General features: G+C 46.3%; 1 protein-coding gene across 1 annotated transcript in view; it reads left to right on the top strand.

Annotated features, from left to right (window-relative positions):
- The window catches only part of STK4 (serine/threonine kinase 4), an 89887-nt gene extending 73779 nt beyond the window's left edge, over nucleotides 1-16108 (top strand). Inside the window, exon 11 of the mRNA XM_032419329.1 lies at nucleotides 13109-16108. Within this exon, the coding sequence (XP_032275220.1) occupies nucleotides 13109-13267 (159 nt within the window). The 3' untranslated portion in view covers nucleotides 13268-16108. The remainder of the gene's footprint in view (nucleotides 1-13108) is intronic.
- Nucleotides 16109-18093: the final 1985 nt, after the last annotated feature.

Raw genomic sequence — 18093 nt, 5'->3', positions numbered from 1 at the left:
GATAAATCTGGTCATTTTTTTCCCCGTAGAAATCTTGATTTCATCTAAGTTTTAAAGTTTTTTGGCATAAAGTTTTGGATGTTAAAATTTGCAGTGTCTGTAATTCCAACTTGCTCTCCATTCCCGATATTTGCTTCTTCTTCTTTTTTAAAAATCAGACTCATCAGAGTTTTTCTTTTTTTTAGTCATTTGAAAGAACCACCTTTTGGTTTTATTGATCCTTGCCATTGGGCATTGGCTTTAGAATTCATGAATTTATGTTCTTACCTTTATCCGCTTTCTGTGGGTTTATTCTGGGTGTTTTTCCTCCTTAGTTGAACAACTAAGTTTGCCAATTGTCAGTCATCTCTCTCTTCTAATATCTGCATATAAGGCTATAAAATTCCCTTTAGGTATTGCTCTAAATACCTTCCACAGTTTTTGATATGTAGTTTTTTTGTTTTGTAAATTCAGGTTTATTGAGGTTTCACTTACATACCATAAAATTTGCTCCTTTTTAAGTGTACAGTTTGATGAGTTTTGACAGATGAATGCAGTTGTATAAACACCACCGTAATGAAGATCTAGAACATTTCCGTTACCTTGAAAAGTTCCCTCATGCCCCAGTTTTTGTCCCGATAGTCTCCTTTCCTACGATGCCATGTGAATGGAATCATACAGAATATCACCTTCTGTGTCTGGCCCTTCCATTTAGCACGCTGCTCTGAGGTCCATCCATGTTGTTGCTGTCTAGGGACTGGTTCCTTTTGATTGCAGCGGACTTGTCATTGTGTAGAGATACCACAATGTGTCTGTCTATTCACCAGTAATACAGTTTTCAGTGGGAGTGAGTCAGAGTATTTTAATTCTGCACTTGGGCTGTAAATACACTAGACTATTCTGGATTTGAGGTTGTCTGGGCATTTTTTACATTTAAGTTTTTATTTGGGGTTTGGCATTTTAGAAGTTTTTCCATTAGTGGGCAAGCATGTGCTCATGTGTACTCACTTCTGCCCTTCCTCCCTGTAGCAGTCTGGGGCCAGTTGGGAGACAGAAACCACGAAGTAAGTTAAACAAGGGCAGTTTAATACAGGGAATTATTGCCTACGATAAAAGAGTCACTGTAAGGTCTAGGGAAACTCTGTGTGCTTCCCTAGGGCTGAGGGAGCATGGCCCAAGGGAGGACAAACTACCAGAGATTCTGGCCTCGGGAGAAAGCAGAGGATAGCCCATGGCATAGCAGAGGGGTTTGGCTGGTTTGGCTAGACCAGAGCTGGCCCAGGGGTCCCGGGCCAGCCATAGACTACCCGCTGCAGTACAGGGGACGAGGAGCTGATCAGCAGCCAGGAACACGGGTGAGCAAAGGAGGTCTGGGTGCTGGTGGAGGGCAGGAGGCCTTCAGAGCCAAGCTGGGACTCTGGTGTCCGTGTCAACACGGCTGCCGAAAGGTTATGGCCAAGCCAAGGCTTCAGGGTCTCAGACAAACCAGGTTCTGGGCTGTCACTGGGCCATACTTCACCAACTGTCCTCGCATCCATACTACCAGCCCCTGTGCCGGAGACTCAGGAGAGCCTCTTCCTCCCTGCACTGTCCCTTCAGCCTCTCTGCTGAGAAAACTTAATGTCACACATACTTCAAAGGAGAAGTGCTTCAAGTACCATTGTTCACCTCAGAACATTTATCATAGAGAAGGTGCATTCAGAGCTGAGAAGTAATAAATCGGTAACTGATATACTCTTCCTGTTCTTTTTAAGAGAAATACCATCAAGTCAAAAGCAGTACTACCCACATGTTTGTGCTATTCATAGACACTTCACGAGGGGACAAGGATTTATGAAAATTAGAACTTACGAAGAATAGGTTTATAGACATACATAAATCTCATATTCATCATGGTATATTACCACACACATCATGGTATTATCACTGTTCTCCCCCCTCCCAATCATTACAGATGGAAAGTTTTGTGTCAGACCTCAGGTTGGAGGCAGTTTCTTTATTCATGATGCTTGCCCATTACAGAAAACATTTAGGATACAAATTTTTTTTTTTTTAAGATTTTATCTATTTGAGAGAGAGAGAGACAGTGAGAGAGGGAACACAAGCAGGGGAGTGGGAGAGGGAGAAGCAGGCTTCCTGCTGAGCAGAGAGCCTGATGCGGGGCTCGGTCCCAGGACCCTGGGATCAAGACCTGAGCCCAAGGCAGACACTTAATGACTGAACCACCCAGACGCCCCAGGAACTTTTTTTTTTTTAAGATTTTATTTATTTATTTGACAGAGAGACAGCGAGAGAGGGAACACAAGCAGGGGGACTGGGAGAGGGAGAAGCAGACTTCCCGTGGAGCAGGGAGCCTGATGCGGGGCTTGATCCCGGGACCCCGGGATCATGACCTGAGCCGAAGGCAGACGCTTAACGACTGAGCCACCCAGGCACCCCTAGGATACAAATTTTAAAGAAAGTTTCATACCAGAAATTTAACTGTTGTTTTTTTGTTTTTTTAAAAGCTAAGTGTTTTTAACGCCAAGCTTAGATGAGCTAATACTAGGAATATGGTGATCATCCTTTCTGAACCAAGAAACTAAGACACGTGGTCTTTACAAAGAAATTTTTCTGGTTTGTGAATTTTTACACATGTGAAAAATATTATCATGGCATAAATTAAAACACATTTGATTGTCCATACCCAATTAAACATTTGTTGAAAAGAATAAAGGGCCATCTCAAAATACCAAGAACATATACATATTAATGCTTTTATAGACTAAGGAATAAAGCCATCTTTTGTAGACAGTCTTAAATCAGAAAAAAAAAAAACAAAAATAATACAAACTCCTATTTAGCAGTTATGTGGTTTGGCAGAATTGAAAGTCTTATGCACACACACACACACACCCCTACTGCTCTGACCTTATGTTTCTGACACTGCAGGGGGCTCAGGTCCCCAAGACTCGATGGTCATTACAGAAGGATTGCAGCATGCTTTGCAGGTAGAACAAATCTGCTTTTGTTGGAGAATTCTTTTTTTTTTCCAAAGGATATTGAGAGAATATTTCTTTTTGGGTATTTAGGTTGTAAATCTCAGACATTTCATTACATGAGAGTACCCAGCAGTAGGGTTTGTAGAGGTTTTATATACTTTCCAGAAATTAAGCGCTGTTCACTTACAAGTTTTCCCACATCAGAAAGCCCAAATTGTAAAAATTCAGGCCTGCAAAGTAGCTTACTCAGAGAGCTTTGATGCATTCTCGACCAGTTTTCTGTAAACATTTTGTTCTTTCGGTGTATTTAAATTGGACCTTCTTTAGTCTGAGATACCTTTTAAGACTGCCTTTGTTAAATGAAGTGAGATCAATTTGTATTTTAGTTTTCATTTTGCTTGGGATTCTTTGGGCTTCTTTCATTTGGCAAGATGAGAGAAAAAGGCCTGGCCTGTTTGTTATCTTGGAAATTTCCAGCCCAGGAAAGTGTGCAGAGGCGCAGCTTGCAGGGATTCTGAGGTGACCAGCTAGCTCTCTTCCTGAATTATTAAGCTACATTAAAACAACAGCTTGGCGCAGTTTGGGTTTTAGGTTTTCATATCTTCTGAAAGATTAATATCCTTACAAGAATGATGATAGGTTGGATGTCTCCCTTTAGTGCTTTCTGCTCTCAGGAGCATCACACTCTTCTCTATTCTTGTACCCCACCTTCTTTGACATTTACCATTATCCCAGATTAGGTGTTCGCTAACTTCCTGAAAGTTTTCCTCTCACAGTTTAGCTTCCTTCAGTGTGAAATTTATAAACCAGTGTAGAGCTGCTCTTAAAATTGAATTTTTCTTAAAGAGCTATCATAAGCAACCAAGACTAGAGTGAATTTTTATGTCCATTTTTCCTTGTATCTTTATTGCAATCATGACACTGGCTGTGCTGTTCATTTTGATTTTGGCATGCATGGGTCAGTTCGGAGTGATTGACATAATCTTATTTAACAAACACATTATACTCTTAGGTTTATTTATTGATTACGTATTTCCAAAGCTTCTTGAGGGAATCAAATAAAAAGTCAGTATCATTTTCAAGTAAAGATTAGGGATATGTTTCTTTATTAAATATTTATTGAGAACTCTTTTCTGCTGGCCTGACTCTCTGAAAACATATTAGATGTAGTTCATGCTCTTAAATAGCTCCCACTTTAGGGAAAGGAAAAGGTAGTTGGCAAGAGGGAAGAGTTAGAGCTTGGGTTGTTCTGGAAGGTTGAATGGGCATCCCCTAAACTGAAGACAGGATTATATTCAGCAGATGCATGGAGGTGTGAAAAAATATGGTGCCCGAAGGAATTTTGAGTAGCTGTTAGTAATATTTACAGATGAACTCATAAGTCCTCTTGTTTACCTAACCTCATTTTATTAGTCTCCCGTATCTCAGGTGCGATAGATACTTGAAATAACAAGATTTGCATTTAATTTAAAAAAATTCTACAATTCAGACTTTGTCCTGAATTAGAGTGAGCGCTCCTTCTTTGCACTATAAATGTATATTTACAAAGGGCAAGGTCTTTCTCGCCGACTGGCCACGAGGATTCTTCCTTCTCTGAACTCCTGTAGTGCATGCTGCCGTGACACGAGGTGGGCTTGGGCTTTGCAGTCAGGCGTGCTAGGGTTCATAGCCCAAGGCCACCACTTACACTTCCTGGCTTTGGGGCCATGAGCAAATTCCTGTATTTCTCTAAGCCTCGGTTTCCACCTCGGTAAAGGCGGATACTACTACTTATTTCGTGGACCATTCTGAGGATTACATGAAATAATACATGTGAAGTGCTGAGCACATAGCACTCAGTTAAAAGTAGCTCTGATTACAGTTCGCAGTCATGAGTCACCCAGTAAGGCCGCAGACTGTAGCTTGTTTTCATGACTTACCTGCCTCGTTTAGCTCCACGTCTAGTGTACAGGGATCCTGCTGTATACTTTCTGCCCCGTACGCACCTTTACTCACCCCCACCTCTACCATCCCTCCTCCTGCCCCAGCCAGGCCTGGCACACGTGGCAGGTACTCCCTACCTCTTTATAATTAAAGATACAACGCTAGGTAGCAGCCTTGCAGTGCCTCTTAAGATCCATTATTCTTCGGTATTTGGGGTATGAAAGTTTCCTTATGGGTTCTTGCTGTGGAAAGCCAGAGGCACGATGGTAGGGAAAAAATCTGGGTCTGGTCAAAACTTGTTTACCTTAGGCCAAAGACTGTTATAAAACTCACAGAACAAAAACAAAACAGCAACAAAATCAGGAGTGTTGTGATTTAAGAGTGAGCTGTGGAAGTTCATGCCCGAACAGAGCTGGAGTAAATTCTAAGCATGCAAAAGCACTACTTCAGAAATTAATTTTGTCATGTAAATCGAAGGATGATTTTTGATAAATCACAAAAAACTAACAATACACAAGTAATAAACTTTGTATTATAGTGAAACCCCATTATTAAAAAAAGCACTTTCGCGTTTTGTCGTCCTGTGTATACGGTGCATCAGAGCGCGTCCTTCATACACACACGCACGTGTGGTGCGCACTGGGCTTCTGGGCGGGAGGCTCCCTGGAGACAGCCTGCAGGTTGTTCGAAGCCAGGCTCCTGGCCCTCCTCAGAGCTTGTGTCATTCCATCAGGAGCCTGCCTGGAGCCAAACTGCTTTGTTTTACCCCAGCTTAAGGTCTATGTTTCATTCCAGTCTTCTTGGTAAATATCTGAAATACATGCAGCCCTGTCTTCTTCGGTTGGAATTCTGAGAACAGTTCCATGGATTGACTTGAAGGAATCATAAACTCAAAGTGGGATTAATAGTAGGTTTTGCATTAGGAAGGTTTTACAAGGGGCTGATGGAAGCATAATTTGGCATGACCATAATTTGAATCAGAGGAAATTTCCCATTAGAATTCTCACAGGATTCATTTAAGCAGCAAGATGTGTTGAAATTGAATGGCCTCATACTGACTTTACCCACACAAGCTGTTATTTGATTGTCAGCTTGCTTGCTTGACTACCTTCTCACTCATCTGCTGAGAGATTACTGCATCCCCTGAGAATCTGACTAGAGTCACCTCTCCCCAGTCTCGAATCTACTCTTGGATAGAGACAGAGTCACATCATGAAAGGATGAGTATCTTTGATGGAACTAAATCAGTGCCGTAGATGCTTTTGACTGCCCTTGGTGCATTTTCTCTATTGCACTTTTGCTGACCTTCTAGTGGCTGGTGTTGAAGGTAAGGAACGGCATGTCGGTGGCATCATTCAACTCTACCAAGCTTCCTTGTCGTCTTGCTAAATTCCAAAGGCGTGTTCTTTCCTTATTCTGGGCCACTATAAAAACATCACCTGTGACAGGGCATCAGCCTGACGCACCTGTCCAGAAGGGGTGATGTCTTTGAGAAATCCTGCTTGTAATACCGGATGCAGAATTAGGAGTGCTCAAGCGTCATGTGTACAGAATTGAAACTTGTCCTTAAACACTTTGGCAAGTCTCTCGGATGGTTTTCTGGGGACATTGCACGACTCTATTTCTATAATAAGCTTCTGAGATGAGAGTTTCTAGCCGCAGAGGAGCAGAACTTTGAACCCTGTACCTTGGGTATGGGCCAGACCCGTTTGTTCACTGTGGGCCTCGTTGCCAGGGTAGGATGAAGCTCTGCTATACATTTTAATGTGTTTAGTTCAGCTTGACTCTGCTCATGCAAGACAGGCTCATTGTCACTCTAATTCCCGTGAGGTATCACTTGTAATGAAACTTTAATCGGATCTCAGCTCTTCTCTGGGCTGGTTGACGCAGTGTAATTCAGAGTTTCAGAGTTGCTAAGGCTGTTTGAGAAGAAACCAGTTTCCACATATTCATATATTCATGTATTCATAATGCTGGGAATCTGAGGGTTTTGCTGTGGTCTGGCCCCAAGGAAACAAGCCAGATTCATCCGATTTGGGGTTTCTCACACAGAGTTCAGCGGAGGCCCCCCTGTGTGTGGGGTATGTGTCCTGCACCATTTTGGGAGCTCATCAGGCTCAGTTCTTCTAGCAACAGAGCTACCGTTTATATTACTTACACATTTTCTCCCTTTTCCAAAAAAGGATTTAAGGTGGTAGCTCCCACTTAACCACTTTCTTTCTAGTGTCCAACAGACACTATGTGATATACTTTAGCAACACCACTAAACCTCACAAGTTCCCTGCGGGATAAATACTGCTGTCCTCCATTGAAAAATGAGGAAAGTGAGGCACATATTAGGTGACTCGCCCGAGGGCAGAGCTCCCACGGGACCCAGGTCCATATGAGCCAGAGCCAGTGTTCTTGCCCCGAAACCTCGCTGCTTCTCCAGCACATGCTGCCTTTTACATTCACGTTGCCCAGCTGCGTTCCTGGCCCAGGAGAGCTGCCGGGAGAGTTGGTTGATTCGATCTGAATCATGTTTGGCAGCCTTGAGGCGGGTCACTGCCCCTCAGCAGCGGTGCCTGGCACATAGCAGGCCCTTGCCTAGTTTTACTTGAGGAAAGGCAGCGAAGTAGACAGTGTCATCCCCATTTTACAGATGAGGAAACCCGATCCCAGAGAGGTCAGGTGGCTTGCCTGAAGTCACCCAGCATAGCTCACGGTGGCATTTTTGAAATCGAGGGCCATCTGATGTATTTAACGTCAGCCGAGTTTGTAGTTCTTCCAGTCTTCCCGTGTTTTTCACTAACACGGGCCTGTTTCCAGAAACCCTGGGGGGGGGGGGGTGGTTACAGTCTTTTCCAGTTCCTTGCTGTATCACTTTGAGGAAATTGCTTGCCCACTCTTATCCTCGTTGACCTCATTTGTAAAAGGAGGACAAGAATAATATCAGATGGATTAATTTGTGCAGACACCTGCTTAGCTCAGTGCTGAACGCACGGCATATGCTCAAGTAATGAACGTATTGCCTCCATGTCTAAGTGTAGAAGTCTAAGTATAGAAGTCTAAGACATCGTTGTATCCGGCTGAAACAGGGTGAGGCTGAAGTTCAGACTAAGAAAGTGCCCCCTTGAGGATACAGCACATTTCCAGAGAGCACATCCTTGAAGAGAACTCTCACCTGCACGTATGTTGTTGCCTTTGCTTGCTGAGACATCCACGGCCAGACAGCAGGCGGGGTGAAAGGTAATGGTGAGTGGAGTCGAGGTGTTCGTTAGAGACTGTGTCCAGCCGCACGACATCAGCATGGTCAGATTGAGCCCATCCATGTCCATCTATTCAAGGCTGATGTGTTGATTAGCATCCAAGTGGTCAGGGGATTCTAAGTAACCATGGTTAAGGGCTTAGTTTAGTTTGTCCTCCCTTCTGTGACCTCTGTCAGGAAGAGAGCAGAAAATCCCTATGCTTGGTCTGTTCTCTTCAGCATAACCCACCTTCTTCATTAAGGAGCCTGTGGCTCCGGGCTTGGCATTTTGTCTTGTCCAGAAGGATCACGTCATCGTCTTCTGATCATCTCGTTCTTTCCAAGGTAGTAGTTCTTTTTTGTCAGAATAAAAAATTAAAGTGGACATGCCTTTTAGAGGTGACTAAGCCAGGGTTGGAGACCTGTTTCTTATCAGTCAGTATCAAACACAGAAATGGGAATCAAGGGAGCAGACTTCCTTCAATTACAAAAGAATGTTGAGAGGAATAGAAGCTCTTTGAGGGCAGGACTCACTCCCTGGGTCCCCTCAGCACCTTACCCAGAGCCCTGCACGTGGTGGTGCTCAGGGAAGCTTGCTCCTTGGTTTCAGTGGCTTCCATTATTATTTGACTGGAAATGAAGGGCAAATTATTCATTCCCTCAACCAATATAATGCGTAGTGTAGTGAACAAGACAAAGTCACTGCTCTCATAGAACTTTCGTCCTAGTAAGAGACACAACAAATAAAAGAAATAAGAATGATTGATTACAAGGTGCCACGATCATTTTGAAGGAAGTAAAGTAGGGACTGAGATCGAGAACAAGGGGAGGTGACCTTTCTAGAGAAGATGCTCAGGGAAGGCTTGCTCAAATTCTCTGAGGGGTTGACCTGTGAGCTGAGGCCTAAAGGATAAGGAAGAACTGGGGATGAACCATCTGGGCAGAAGGATCAGTCACTGGGTAGCCCTTGAGGCCGGAAAAAGTGTGGCTTGTTTGAGGATTTGAAGTAAAGGGTGGCTAGAGGGTCCTGAGCAAAGGGGAGAGTGGTAGGTGATAAAGCTCGAGGGGCCGGTGGGGCCAGAGATGGAAGGCCTTTGTAGCCCTGGTGTGTTGTTGGATTTTATTCTAAGTGCAGCAGGAAACAGGGGGATGTGATCTGGTTCATTTCTGTATTTTTAATTATGCTTGTCGCTGTGAGATGCTGGTGGCCTGGGTTGAGGGGTTGGATTTGAGTTACTCCCACGTTTTAGAGATGAGATCGAAGGATGGGATGTGGGCAGGGGGTGGTGAGGGGAAGGAAAAATGGGATGATTCTATGCCTGGCAGGATGGTGGTACCCGTCCTGAGATGGGGAAGACCGGGATGTGAGGAGAACAGGTTTGGGGGTGAGGGAAGGGTGGGACTCGAGAGTTTTGTTTTGGTCGGATTAAGGTGCTGGATTTCCATGAGCTGATCTGGGGCTGACGTGTGAAGTAGGATCTGCCCCTGGATGTGTGAGCCTGGCGTTCAGGAGAGAATGCTGCTCTGGAGGCATACGTGTGGGAGTCACAGGACAGAGAGGATGTGTAAATGCCAGCGGACAAATAAGGTCCTGAAAGGTGGTACTTCCTTCACCTGCTACGAACAGCTCAGGCTCCCTGCACGACCGGGCCAGAGTTTGCTCCTTCAGAAAGCTGGCTAGCAAAACCGGAGAGCCACAGGTACTCCACTGCAAGATAGCCGTTTGCAGTGTATTTTTGCCACCAAGGACCAGGAAGGTGAGATGCTGTTCTTGGCGCCACGGAACCATTCTCTGAGCTTGTTTTCAGAAAAATCCATATCTGGAGTGTGACCGAGGCATTAGCGGTGACTGGCTGGCTGTGTTCTAACGGGTCAGGTGTAACTTAAGCCCAAAGCCTTAGGGCAAGTAAATGAGTCTGAAGGTGGTGGAGATAAAGCAAGGGTGCTTGTTGCTTCCAGATTAGATCAAGGGCAGAAGGGCTGCATAGAAATTGGATACCGAGAAGCCTTGACCGAAGACAGGCAGCAATAACTTTGTGAGAGTTTTGCTATGAGGAAAACAAGAAAGAGGGTGTAGAATCATGCTCATCAGACTTGAGGAATTACAAGAAACACTCGAATAGCTTCTTTAGTGAGCAGAATCCTCACCTCCTGGAGACTGAGTGTGATCGGGTTGCTCACAGTTCTTTAACTGGTGATTCCGATGCTCACGATCCAGGGGTCCTACAGAGAGAAACACTGAGTCTAACAAGACCTGAGGTCATTCGGCAGCCCTCTCTTACATGGGGGGAAACAGAGGCCTGGGGGGGGGGGCAGGAGGGGCTTCTCTGAAGCTGCCGAACAAGCCGGAAAGCCAGGGCCGCTTCCCTGACCTTGATGTCTTCATAGTTGACGCTTTGTCCTGATGGATGATGAAGAGTGAGTCTCCTAATTCCCAGCTCCCCTTCCTTCGCTGAGGTTTTTCTTTCCTTTCCCCTTTCACTCTCTTGCATGAGAGTAATCTTCGGATTTATTGAGTTCATTCTCAGGTGTCTGTCTCGCCTCACTAAAATGTAAGCTTCACAAGGGCAGTGATTTTTGGTTTTTGGGTTTTTTTTTTATCCTGTGTGCCTTGGCCAGTGCCTGGCCCATGGTAGGTGTTCAGTGCATATTTGATGGATGGATGGATGAAAAATATTTTGTTAAACTATAAATAAGTTAACAGATGCGGGAAAATGGTGACTCTTAGGTATCGTTAGCCTGAAATAGAGTAGAATATTTTCTTTTTTACTTGTTTCATTCTGACTTGGATCAGAGGTACAGGAACAATTTGTTTATGGACGATTCATTAGAGAGTTTTCAAAATATTAATAATAACAATAGTATTAATAGCAACAATAGCAGTTATTAACAACTGTGGTGATAACTACAGTTTATGGAATGTTTGCTGTCTGTGAGATGCATACCGTGTGAAGTTCTGCGCTGAGAACGTCATACCTGTTAACCCACCTGATCCTCATGAGAGCCCCAGAATGGCGGAACCGGGGGCTCTTCTCCAGGGGAGGCACTGAGGCCCAGAAGTGAGGTCACTTGTCCAGGGTTACACAGCCACTAGAGATGAACCACCTGGGATCCTAAAGATTAATACCCCAGCTCCCAGTAACACTCCGTATTAGGTTTGGGGCAGTTTCTTTTCAGAGGAGGAACTGAAAAGGCTAAAAATGAGGCGAGCATTGCTCTCTGGAGAGTCCCCAGGCCCAGAACACCCTCCAGCTGGTCTGAAACCACAGGCTGGAAACAAGATGTGGTTTTACAAGCGCAGCTTTCCAGCATCCACCCCCCTCTCGGCTCTGCATTCCCACCTCACAAAGAGCCTTTCATCTTGAACTGTTAGGCTTTTCTTGCTTCTCAGACCACCTCCCTGAAGCAGGCCAAGGCAAATTCCTGCGGCGACAGGGCACTAAACTATTCCTGGGGAGGCCACGGTAGTCCTTCCCTCTCGGTCGCACCCCACCCTAGAAAGGAAGGGCGGACAGAAAGAGGCTCCTTCAGCCCCTTCCTACACTGCTTCCCTGTTGAGGCCTCAGGAAGGGGCTGGAGGACACGGTGATTCCATAAATCTCTCCGAAGACTTGAGTGAGCCTTTGAGTTCTTGGAACACTGCACCTATGAGACTGGTTGTAAACGCACAGAGTTAATCACCACCTGCTGTGGATAATGGGGGCTTTCATTCCCACCCCTGCCAGCCAGGACCGGCCTTGCTCGGACTCGGTGACACTCCGTACACACAGCAGTGAAACCTCTTAGCCCACGGCGGCAGCCACGGGGCGGACACGGGCACACTCCCGGGCTCCGGTACAGAGACGGCGCTGTGACGCGCGCCGCCTTCTTGAAGCACGCGGTGCACCAGGCGCTGCGGCAACACATTTACGGCCACGGTCGCATTTAATTCTTATGATAAGCCCGACGAGGCGTGGGTGTCCCATTTCCGTAGGGGAGAACCGCCTGGAGAGATAGGGGACTTGCCAGAGTGTCAGCATTTGCAAGAGGCAGAGCCGTGTTTGAACTACGGATGGACTCGGTTCTCAAACCTGGGCTTTGTGCGTCTGCCCTTCTGTGATACCAGTTCAGAGCATGGAGTCTGGAGCCTCACCGCCTGGGTCTGAATACTGATTCTGCCACTTACTTGCCACGAGACACTGGGCACGTTACTTCCCCGCCTTCTTCCTTGGCCTGTTCGTCTGTAACATGGGGATGATAATATATGCAAATCATAGGGTTGTTGCAAGGATTAAATGAATGGATGTATGGAGAGCACGGAGCATCTGGCACATGGAAAGCACTATATAAGTGCTAGCTTTTATTATTCGTTTATATATTAAGTCTTGTTGTTCCCTCTGGATGATGGAAACTTAATCTCAGAGGTTTCCAACTATGCCTCCCACTCCCCGCCCAAGGCTTGTGTCTCTATTCGTAAGACTCTTGTGTATGAAGTGCTTCGAGGGGTGCCTGGTGCATGATTAGCACCCGATAAGTGTTAATGATGATCACTATGGTGGTGCCTAAGACATTTCGGGGGGCAGCATCTGATCCTCAGTGAGCATCCACTCTCCCTGGTGTGGGATCCAGAAAGAGACACAGTCACCATCCAGAGGCTCCTCTGATGGGCAGGACAAGAATTAGGGGCAAGCATTATTTTGCGTACACCAAGTGGCTGTTTATGCCCTAATAATGCATCGATATGTAATTCATTGAAAAGATAGGGATGAAAGTATTATTGGTTCAGTTCTTGGTCAAGGCGGAGTAAATCAAAGAGATCAGCGCTTAGAACTTGTCCAGGGATAAATTATCTGCATAGAGCTTGGGGCATGCCGTTAGTGAATGAATTGTCACTTTCCAACCACTGCCACCCCACACTCTGGGAAGACCCTTCCCTTCTGGGTGCCCGGGCAGGCTGAGCTTCTCGGCTGTTCTGCGCTGACCTGGGCTTTGTCATGACCATACTTTCCACTTCTTCTAGCTTAAGAGTTGGACAGTGGAGGACCTTCAGAAGAGGCTCCTGGCCCTCGACCCCATGATGGAGCAAGAGATTGAAGAGATCCGGCAGAAGTACCAATCCAAGAGGCAGCCGATCCTGGACGCCATCGAGGCTAAGAAGCGGCGGCAACAAAACTTCTGAGGGAGGCCCGGAGCGCCCGCCCGCACACCAGCCTTGGGTGAACTCGGGCTTGGTAGCCGACACCCCTGCCCCGTCATTTCTCCACAGCACCTTCACCTTTGTGAGCTCAGGAAGTGCGCCAGTGGGAAGGGCTGCCTGCCATCAGCGTGCCGCCTTGTGTATGTATTTCAGTTGGTCAGTTATATTATTTCAAAGGATTCGTATCGGCGCTTTTAAACTCAGAGTTTTAAACCCCAGGAACAGAAACTCCAGGATGAGTGATAGCTGGGAGTGTTACATGTTGTCTTGTCTTTCTTCTCCCAATAGCTTTCGATTGTTCTTTCTGGAAGACTTTAAAATATATAAATATGCACATATATATAAATTATAAGGGATTCCCCACTGGGTGTGGGGGCATCTCTGTACAGGTACAGTTGTAAACAGTCGGCCTCTTCTCTGTAAGATTATGGTACTGGGGGGCAGGGGGGCTGTTGGGGTCACTCCGCTCCCAGGACCCAACCTCACCCTTCTGCAGGGCTGCATTTAAAAATTAGGTTTGGGCCAGTTCTTCCCCATGGTTTCAGCCTCGTGTGGGTCATCTCTGGCTTCTGGAGCTGTGGACCACGTCCAAGGGAAAGCCTTGAGAGTTTGTGTTTACTTCTCGAGTCCCAGGAGGAGCCTGGCATCCTCTTTGCAAACTGCCCCTCGTGGCTTCAATGCCTTCCATCCATCTGCACTCTCCCAACTGCCTAGAGTCACAGCACAGATCCTGCCCAGTGCCTTAAGAGGAGACGTGACCCAGTGCGGGGACAGGCCTGCCAGGACCTCTCCACACACACGGGGCTGTGTGCAGTCCGCAGAACACAGAAGGGAAGGTGTGTCCAGGGTTCTCATTGTTCATGCGAAGATCGCACAGGGGCATTTTGCTCCGCCTTCCTCACAGACGGGTAGAGGGCATTGCTTGTGTGATCACATTCCAATATGTGACTCTTTTCTTTTTTATTTTACTGCTGAGGGGTCTGGAAAGGATACATGAATATCAGACTGAGATCTGTTCCCCAGGAGGCTCTGTGCAGGCCCACAGAATGCCAGAGCTGGAAGGGGCCCCAGGCATCGTCTGGCCTGACTGAGGCTCGGAGAGGGGAAGTGACAGGGTGACCAAATCACAAAGCAAGTTGAAGTAAGAGCTGGGATGAGACCAGAGCTCCTTGCTCCTGGGCCACTGATCCAAGCATTCCCTTCCCCGAGGGGAGAAACCTGTGTCCATTTGGGTCAGGTTGTCCCAAGGAGCCCTACTGAGGGAAGCTTGCTCGGCCTTGGTCTCTTCCGTGGATGACTGACTGTGGTGGGACCCCCAGGGGAGCCAGGTGGCTCCGGCTCGGCCAGTCTGCGACTCTGCGGCCTCTGGCGGACAGCACAATGCAGGTGACCTCGGGCGTCAGGCAGATCAGAGGGCTTCCCAAACCACAGCACTGAGCCGTCCCTCTGCAGCATGACGTGTGGTCACACAGCAAAGAGGAGACCATGAGGAAAGGCAAATGTCTGCTTATTTTTTAATATCTCTTCCCCTCAGGTGGGGGAGTCCTGATTCGGCTGCACCTAAAGATAGAGTAATTTGACTCCATAATTGCTTTTGCTTCCCAAACCTGGGAATCGATGGAATGGCAGGGACTGTTCCTCTTCTCTGGCCAGATTCTGTTCTTTGCAATTAAAGCCAGTTTTTAAAAATGTAAGAGGCAGTGGTTGGTCTGCAGGGTTTGGCCAGTTAGGCAGTTACGTGGCAGAGAACAGAGGACACTTAGGGGATCCCACTAGAAGAATCAATGGCAGCTAGCATTCGTTGACCACTTAGTATATGCCAGGCACTGAGCTAGGTGGGCTTTTTATAGATGTCAGATCTGAACTTCACAATAACCCCGTAAGTTAAGTACTTGATCTCCACTTCACAGGTGAAGGAGTAAGTTCAGAGAGAAAAAGGCAATGTATCTCCCAAGGCATCATGGCTAGTAAGGGGCAGAATCAGGATTCATAGCATCACCATGTGGGACCAGTATTCACAGGCAAAAGGAAAATCACAAGTCTTTAAAATGAAGTGACCACCTTTTCTTGCAGAGAATAGATAACTCCAACTGGCAGTTTTAGGTTGGAAAATGGCTGAGTTAGTCAAGTCTGACCGCCAAGTGAGTCTCACCAACCTAGCACGGAGCGTACATTCCCCCACACCATCTGCTGTGCTCACGAACAGGCCGGCCTCAGCCTCTTCCATTTTAGAAAGGACTTTGCACTTGGCCAGACAGGAGGGGAAGTGCCCATTTTCTCCTTCCTAAGCTAGATCCAAGTAAAAGAAGATTTCAGTTTTTCCCCATAAATATTCTTGGGTCATGAATCTTGATCAGGAGTTTATTCTGTTCTAGGCATGTGTGTACCCCCCCATGCTGGCCCAGCACAGAACACTGTTCCCCAGTCTAGCTGGACAGAGCCTCTGGCCAGGAGTCAATTTCTTTGGACCGGGTCCGTTTCCTGGCACGGTGTATTTGTTTCCTAGTGATGGAAATGCAGAGGGGTGGGTCCTCGTTTTCCCCGTGAGCACTAACTTCAGGATAGGTCAGCGTGCTTTCCTTGAGCCCTGAGCTTCAGCGTCTGTGACTCGAGCTCCCAGGGAACTCTGTGGCCCTCACCTCTTCTCTCCTTTTAAGAAACAATGACCCACACCCAATTGTATCTTTAAAAAAAATCTCAAATTCTCTAAGGATATCTTGATTGCTTCCTCATCAGTAATTTTGAAGCAAATTTCTATTTTTCTTTTTCCTTTGTCCCTTCTCCCAACCACCAGCTGGATGGATGGATAGATGGATGAATGCATGTTGGGCTGGCTGGCTGGCTGGCTGGCTGGCTAGGTAGGTAGGTAGGTAGGTAGATAGATAGATAGATAGATGATAGATAGATAGATCGATAGGACCAATACGCTGAAGCAACTTAAGAGCTATGACCTTGAATCCTTGAGACTGTATATTCTGACCCAGGAAACAATTATTTAGCACCTGCCAGATGCCAGAGACTTACTATACCATTTAAATTTCAGTAGCTCTTACCAATATCAGAAATGAGAGAAGTGACATCATTATAGCTCCTACAGATATTAAAAGGCTAAGAACAATGTCATGAACAACTTTATGCTAATAAATTCAACCACTTAAATAAAATGGACAAATTCCCTGAAAGATACAAAACACCAAAGCTCACTCCATAGATCATCTGAATAGCCCTATATCTATTAAAACTTAATAGCTCTGGGAGATCTAGGTGTTATGGTCCTCATTTTACAGATAAGGAAACTGAGGCTCAGAGAGGTGAAGTCTGTTGCTCAAGGTCATGCAGCTAAAATATGGCGGAGCTCAGATTCCAATGCAGGTCTTCTGATTCTGATTCCAGTGCCCTTTCTAGCAAACCACATTGCCTCTAAAGATTGCAGCTCCTCAGCCTCTCACCCCATCCTTTCTCACATAGTGTGTTTTCATCAGGATTGTATTCATTGTATTTAGACTCCATGTTCTTTTTTGTGTTTGGGGGAAAAAAAATCTCTTCCACCAGCTTGCACTCGAACCAACTTGGAAAAAACTTAAATGCTGTTGCTGATGTACAACTTAAAAATGTGAAGTTTGTAGCTTTAACTTTTTGTAATAAAAACTAATAACACTGGCTTAAGTGCTGACTTGAAATGCTATTTTATAAAGTTTGGATGTAAATAATCGAGGTCAGCAGTTTGTATATGAATGAGACATAGCTTCCTCCCTGCACCCCCTTTTTTAAATTTGAGGTGCTTCTTGTGTGCTTTTATGTTAGAATTATTGTTCTCCCTACTTCCCACACATTGCCACCTTTGTTTTAAATAAACTGCCCTTTGGAACACAAGACTTTCTTCTTTTTAAAAATGAGACCTTCCATCTGTAGCCTGGATAGTGGTGTTGTGAACCTCTGTGATACTGTCTCTGTGGTGTGTTTATTCCAGGATCCAAAGCTGGGGGAGAAGGGGGCAGGGGAGGGAGAAGACTTTTGTTGGATGCCTCTGTGTGCCAGGTCCTGAGCTGGTTGGCAGGGGTATAAAGATGACCAGATGCAGTTCTTGCAGACCGGACGGGGAGTCGGTCACACACGTGCGCCCATGGAGACACCGCAGTAGACGGAGTGCACCGAGCGCGGGCACAGGAGGAGGGAGCGACCATCAGTTCTGCTGGGGGCCACCACAAAGCTTTTCTGGAGGAGGTAATACATCCTGAACTTTAAAATGAGCAAGAGAGGGGCACCTGGGTGGCTCAGTCGGTTAAGCGTCTGCCTTCGGCTCAGGTCATGATCCCGGGGTCCTGGGATGGAGCCCCGCCATCGGGCTCCCTGCTCAGCCAGGAGCCTGCTTCTCCCTCTCCCTCTGCCTGCCCCTCTGCCTACCTGTGCTCTCTGTCTCTATGTCAAATAAATAAATAAAAAATATCTTAAAAAAAAAAAATGAGCAAGAGATGGCCAGGTCAAGAAAGGGCAAGAAGTGAGAGAGCGACCAGCCTCTGCAGAGGGTCTGGTGTGAGAGTCTGGACGCAGGGTCATCTCGGCATCCTTCATCCCACTGTGTTGTTGCAGGAAGCTGGGCCATGTGCAGCCCAGCATTCAGAGGGAAGCTGCCCTGGTATGGCCCATCCTTGTCCAGAAATACTTCCCTCGCCTGACCTTGGGTTCTCTTAAAGTTTACTCCAGAGCAGGGAAGGAATAGAGTTACACCTAAATTTAAGTGTGAGTCTCTTGAGTCAAACTGCTCTTCAGTGTTTAATATAATAGTCCCACTGGCTATTTGCATAACT

Source organism: Phoca vitulina, unplaced genomic scaffold, assembly GCF_004348235.1.
Source record: "Phoca vitulina isolate PV1807 unplaced genomic scaffold, GSC_HSeal_1.0 scaffold22, whole genome shotgun sequence".
Taxonomy (NCBI): Eukaryota; Metazoa; Chordata; class Mammalia; order Carnivora; family Phocidae; genus Phoca; species Phoca vitulina.
This window is presented reverse-complemented; position numbering and strand designations above follow the sequence as displayed.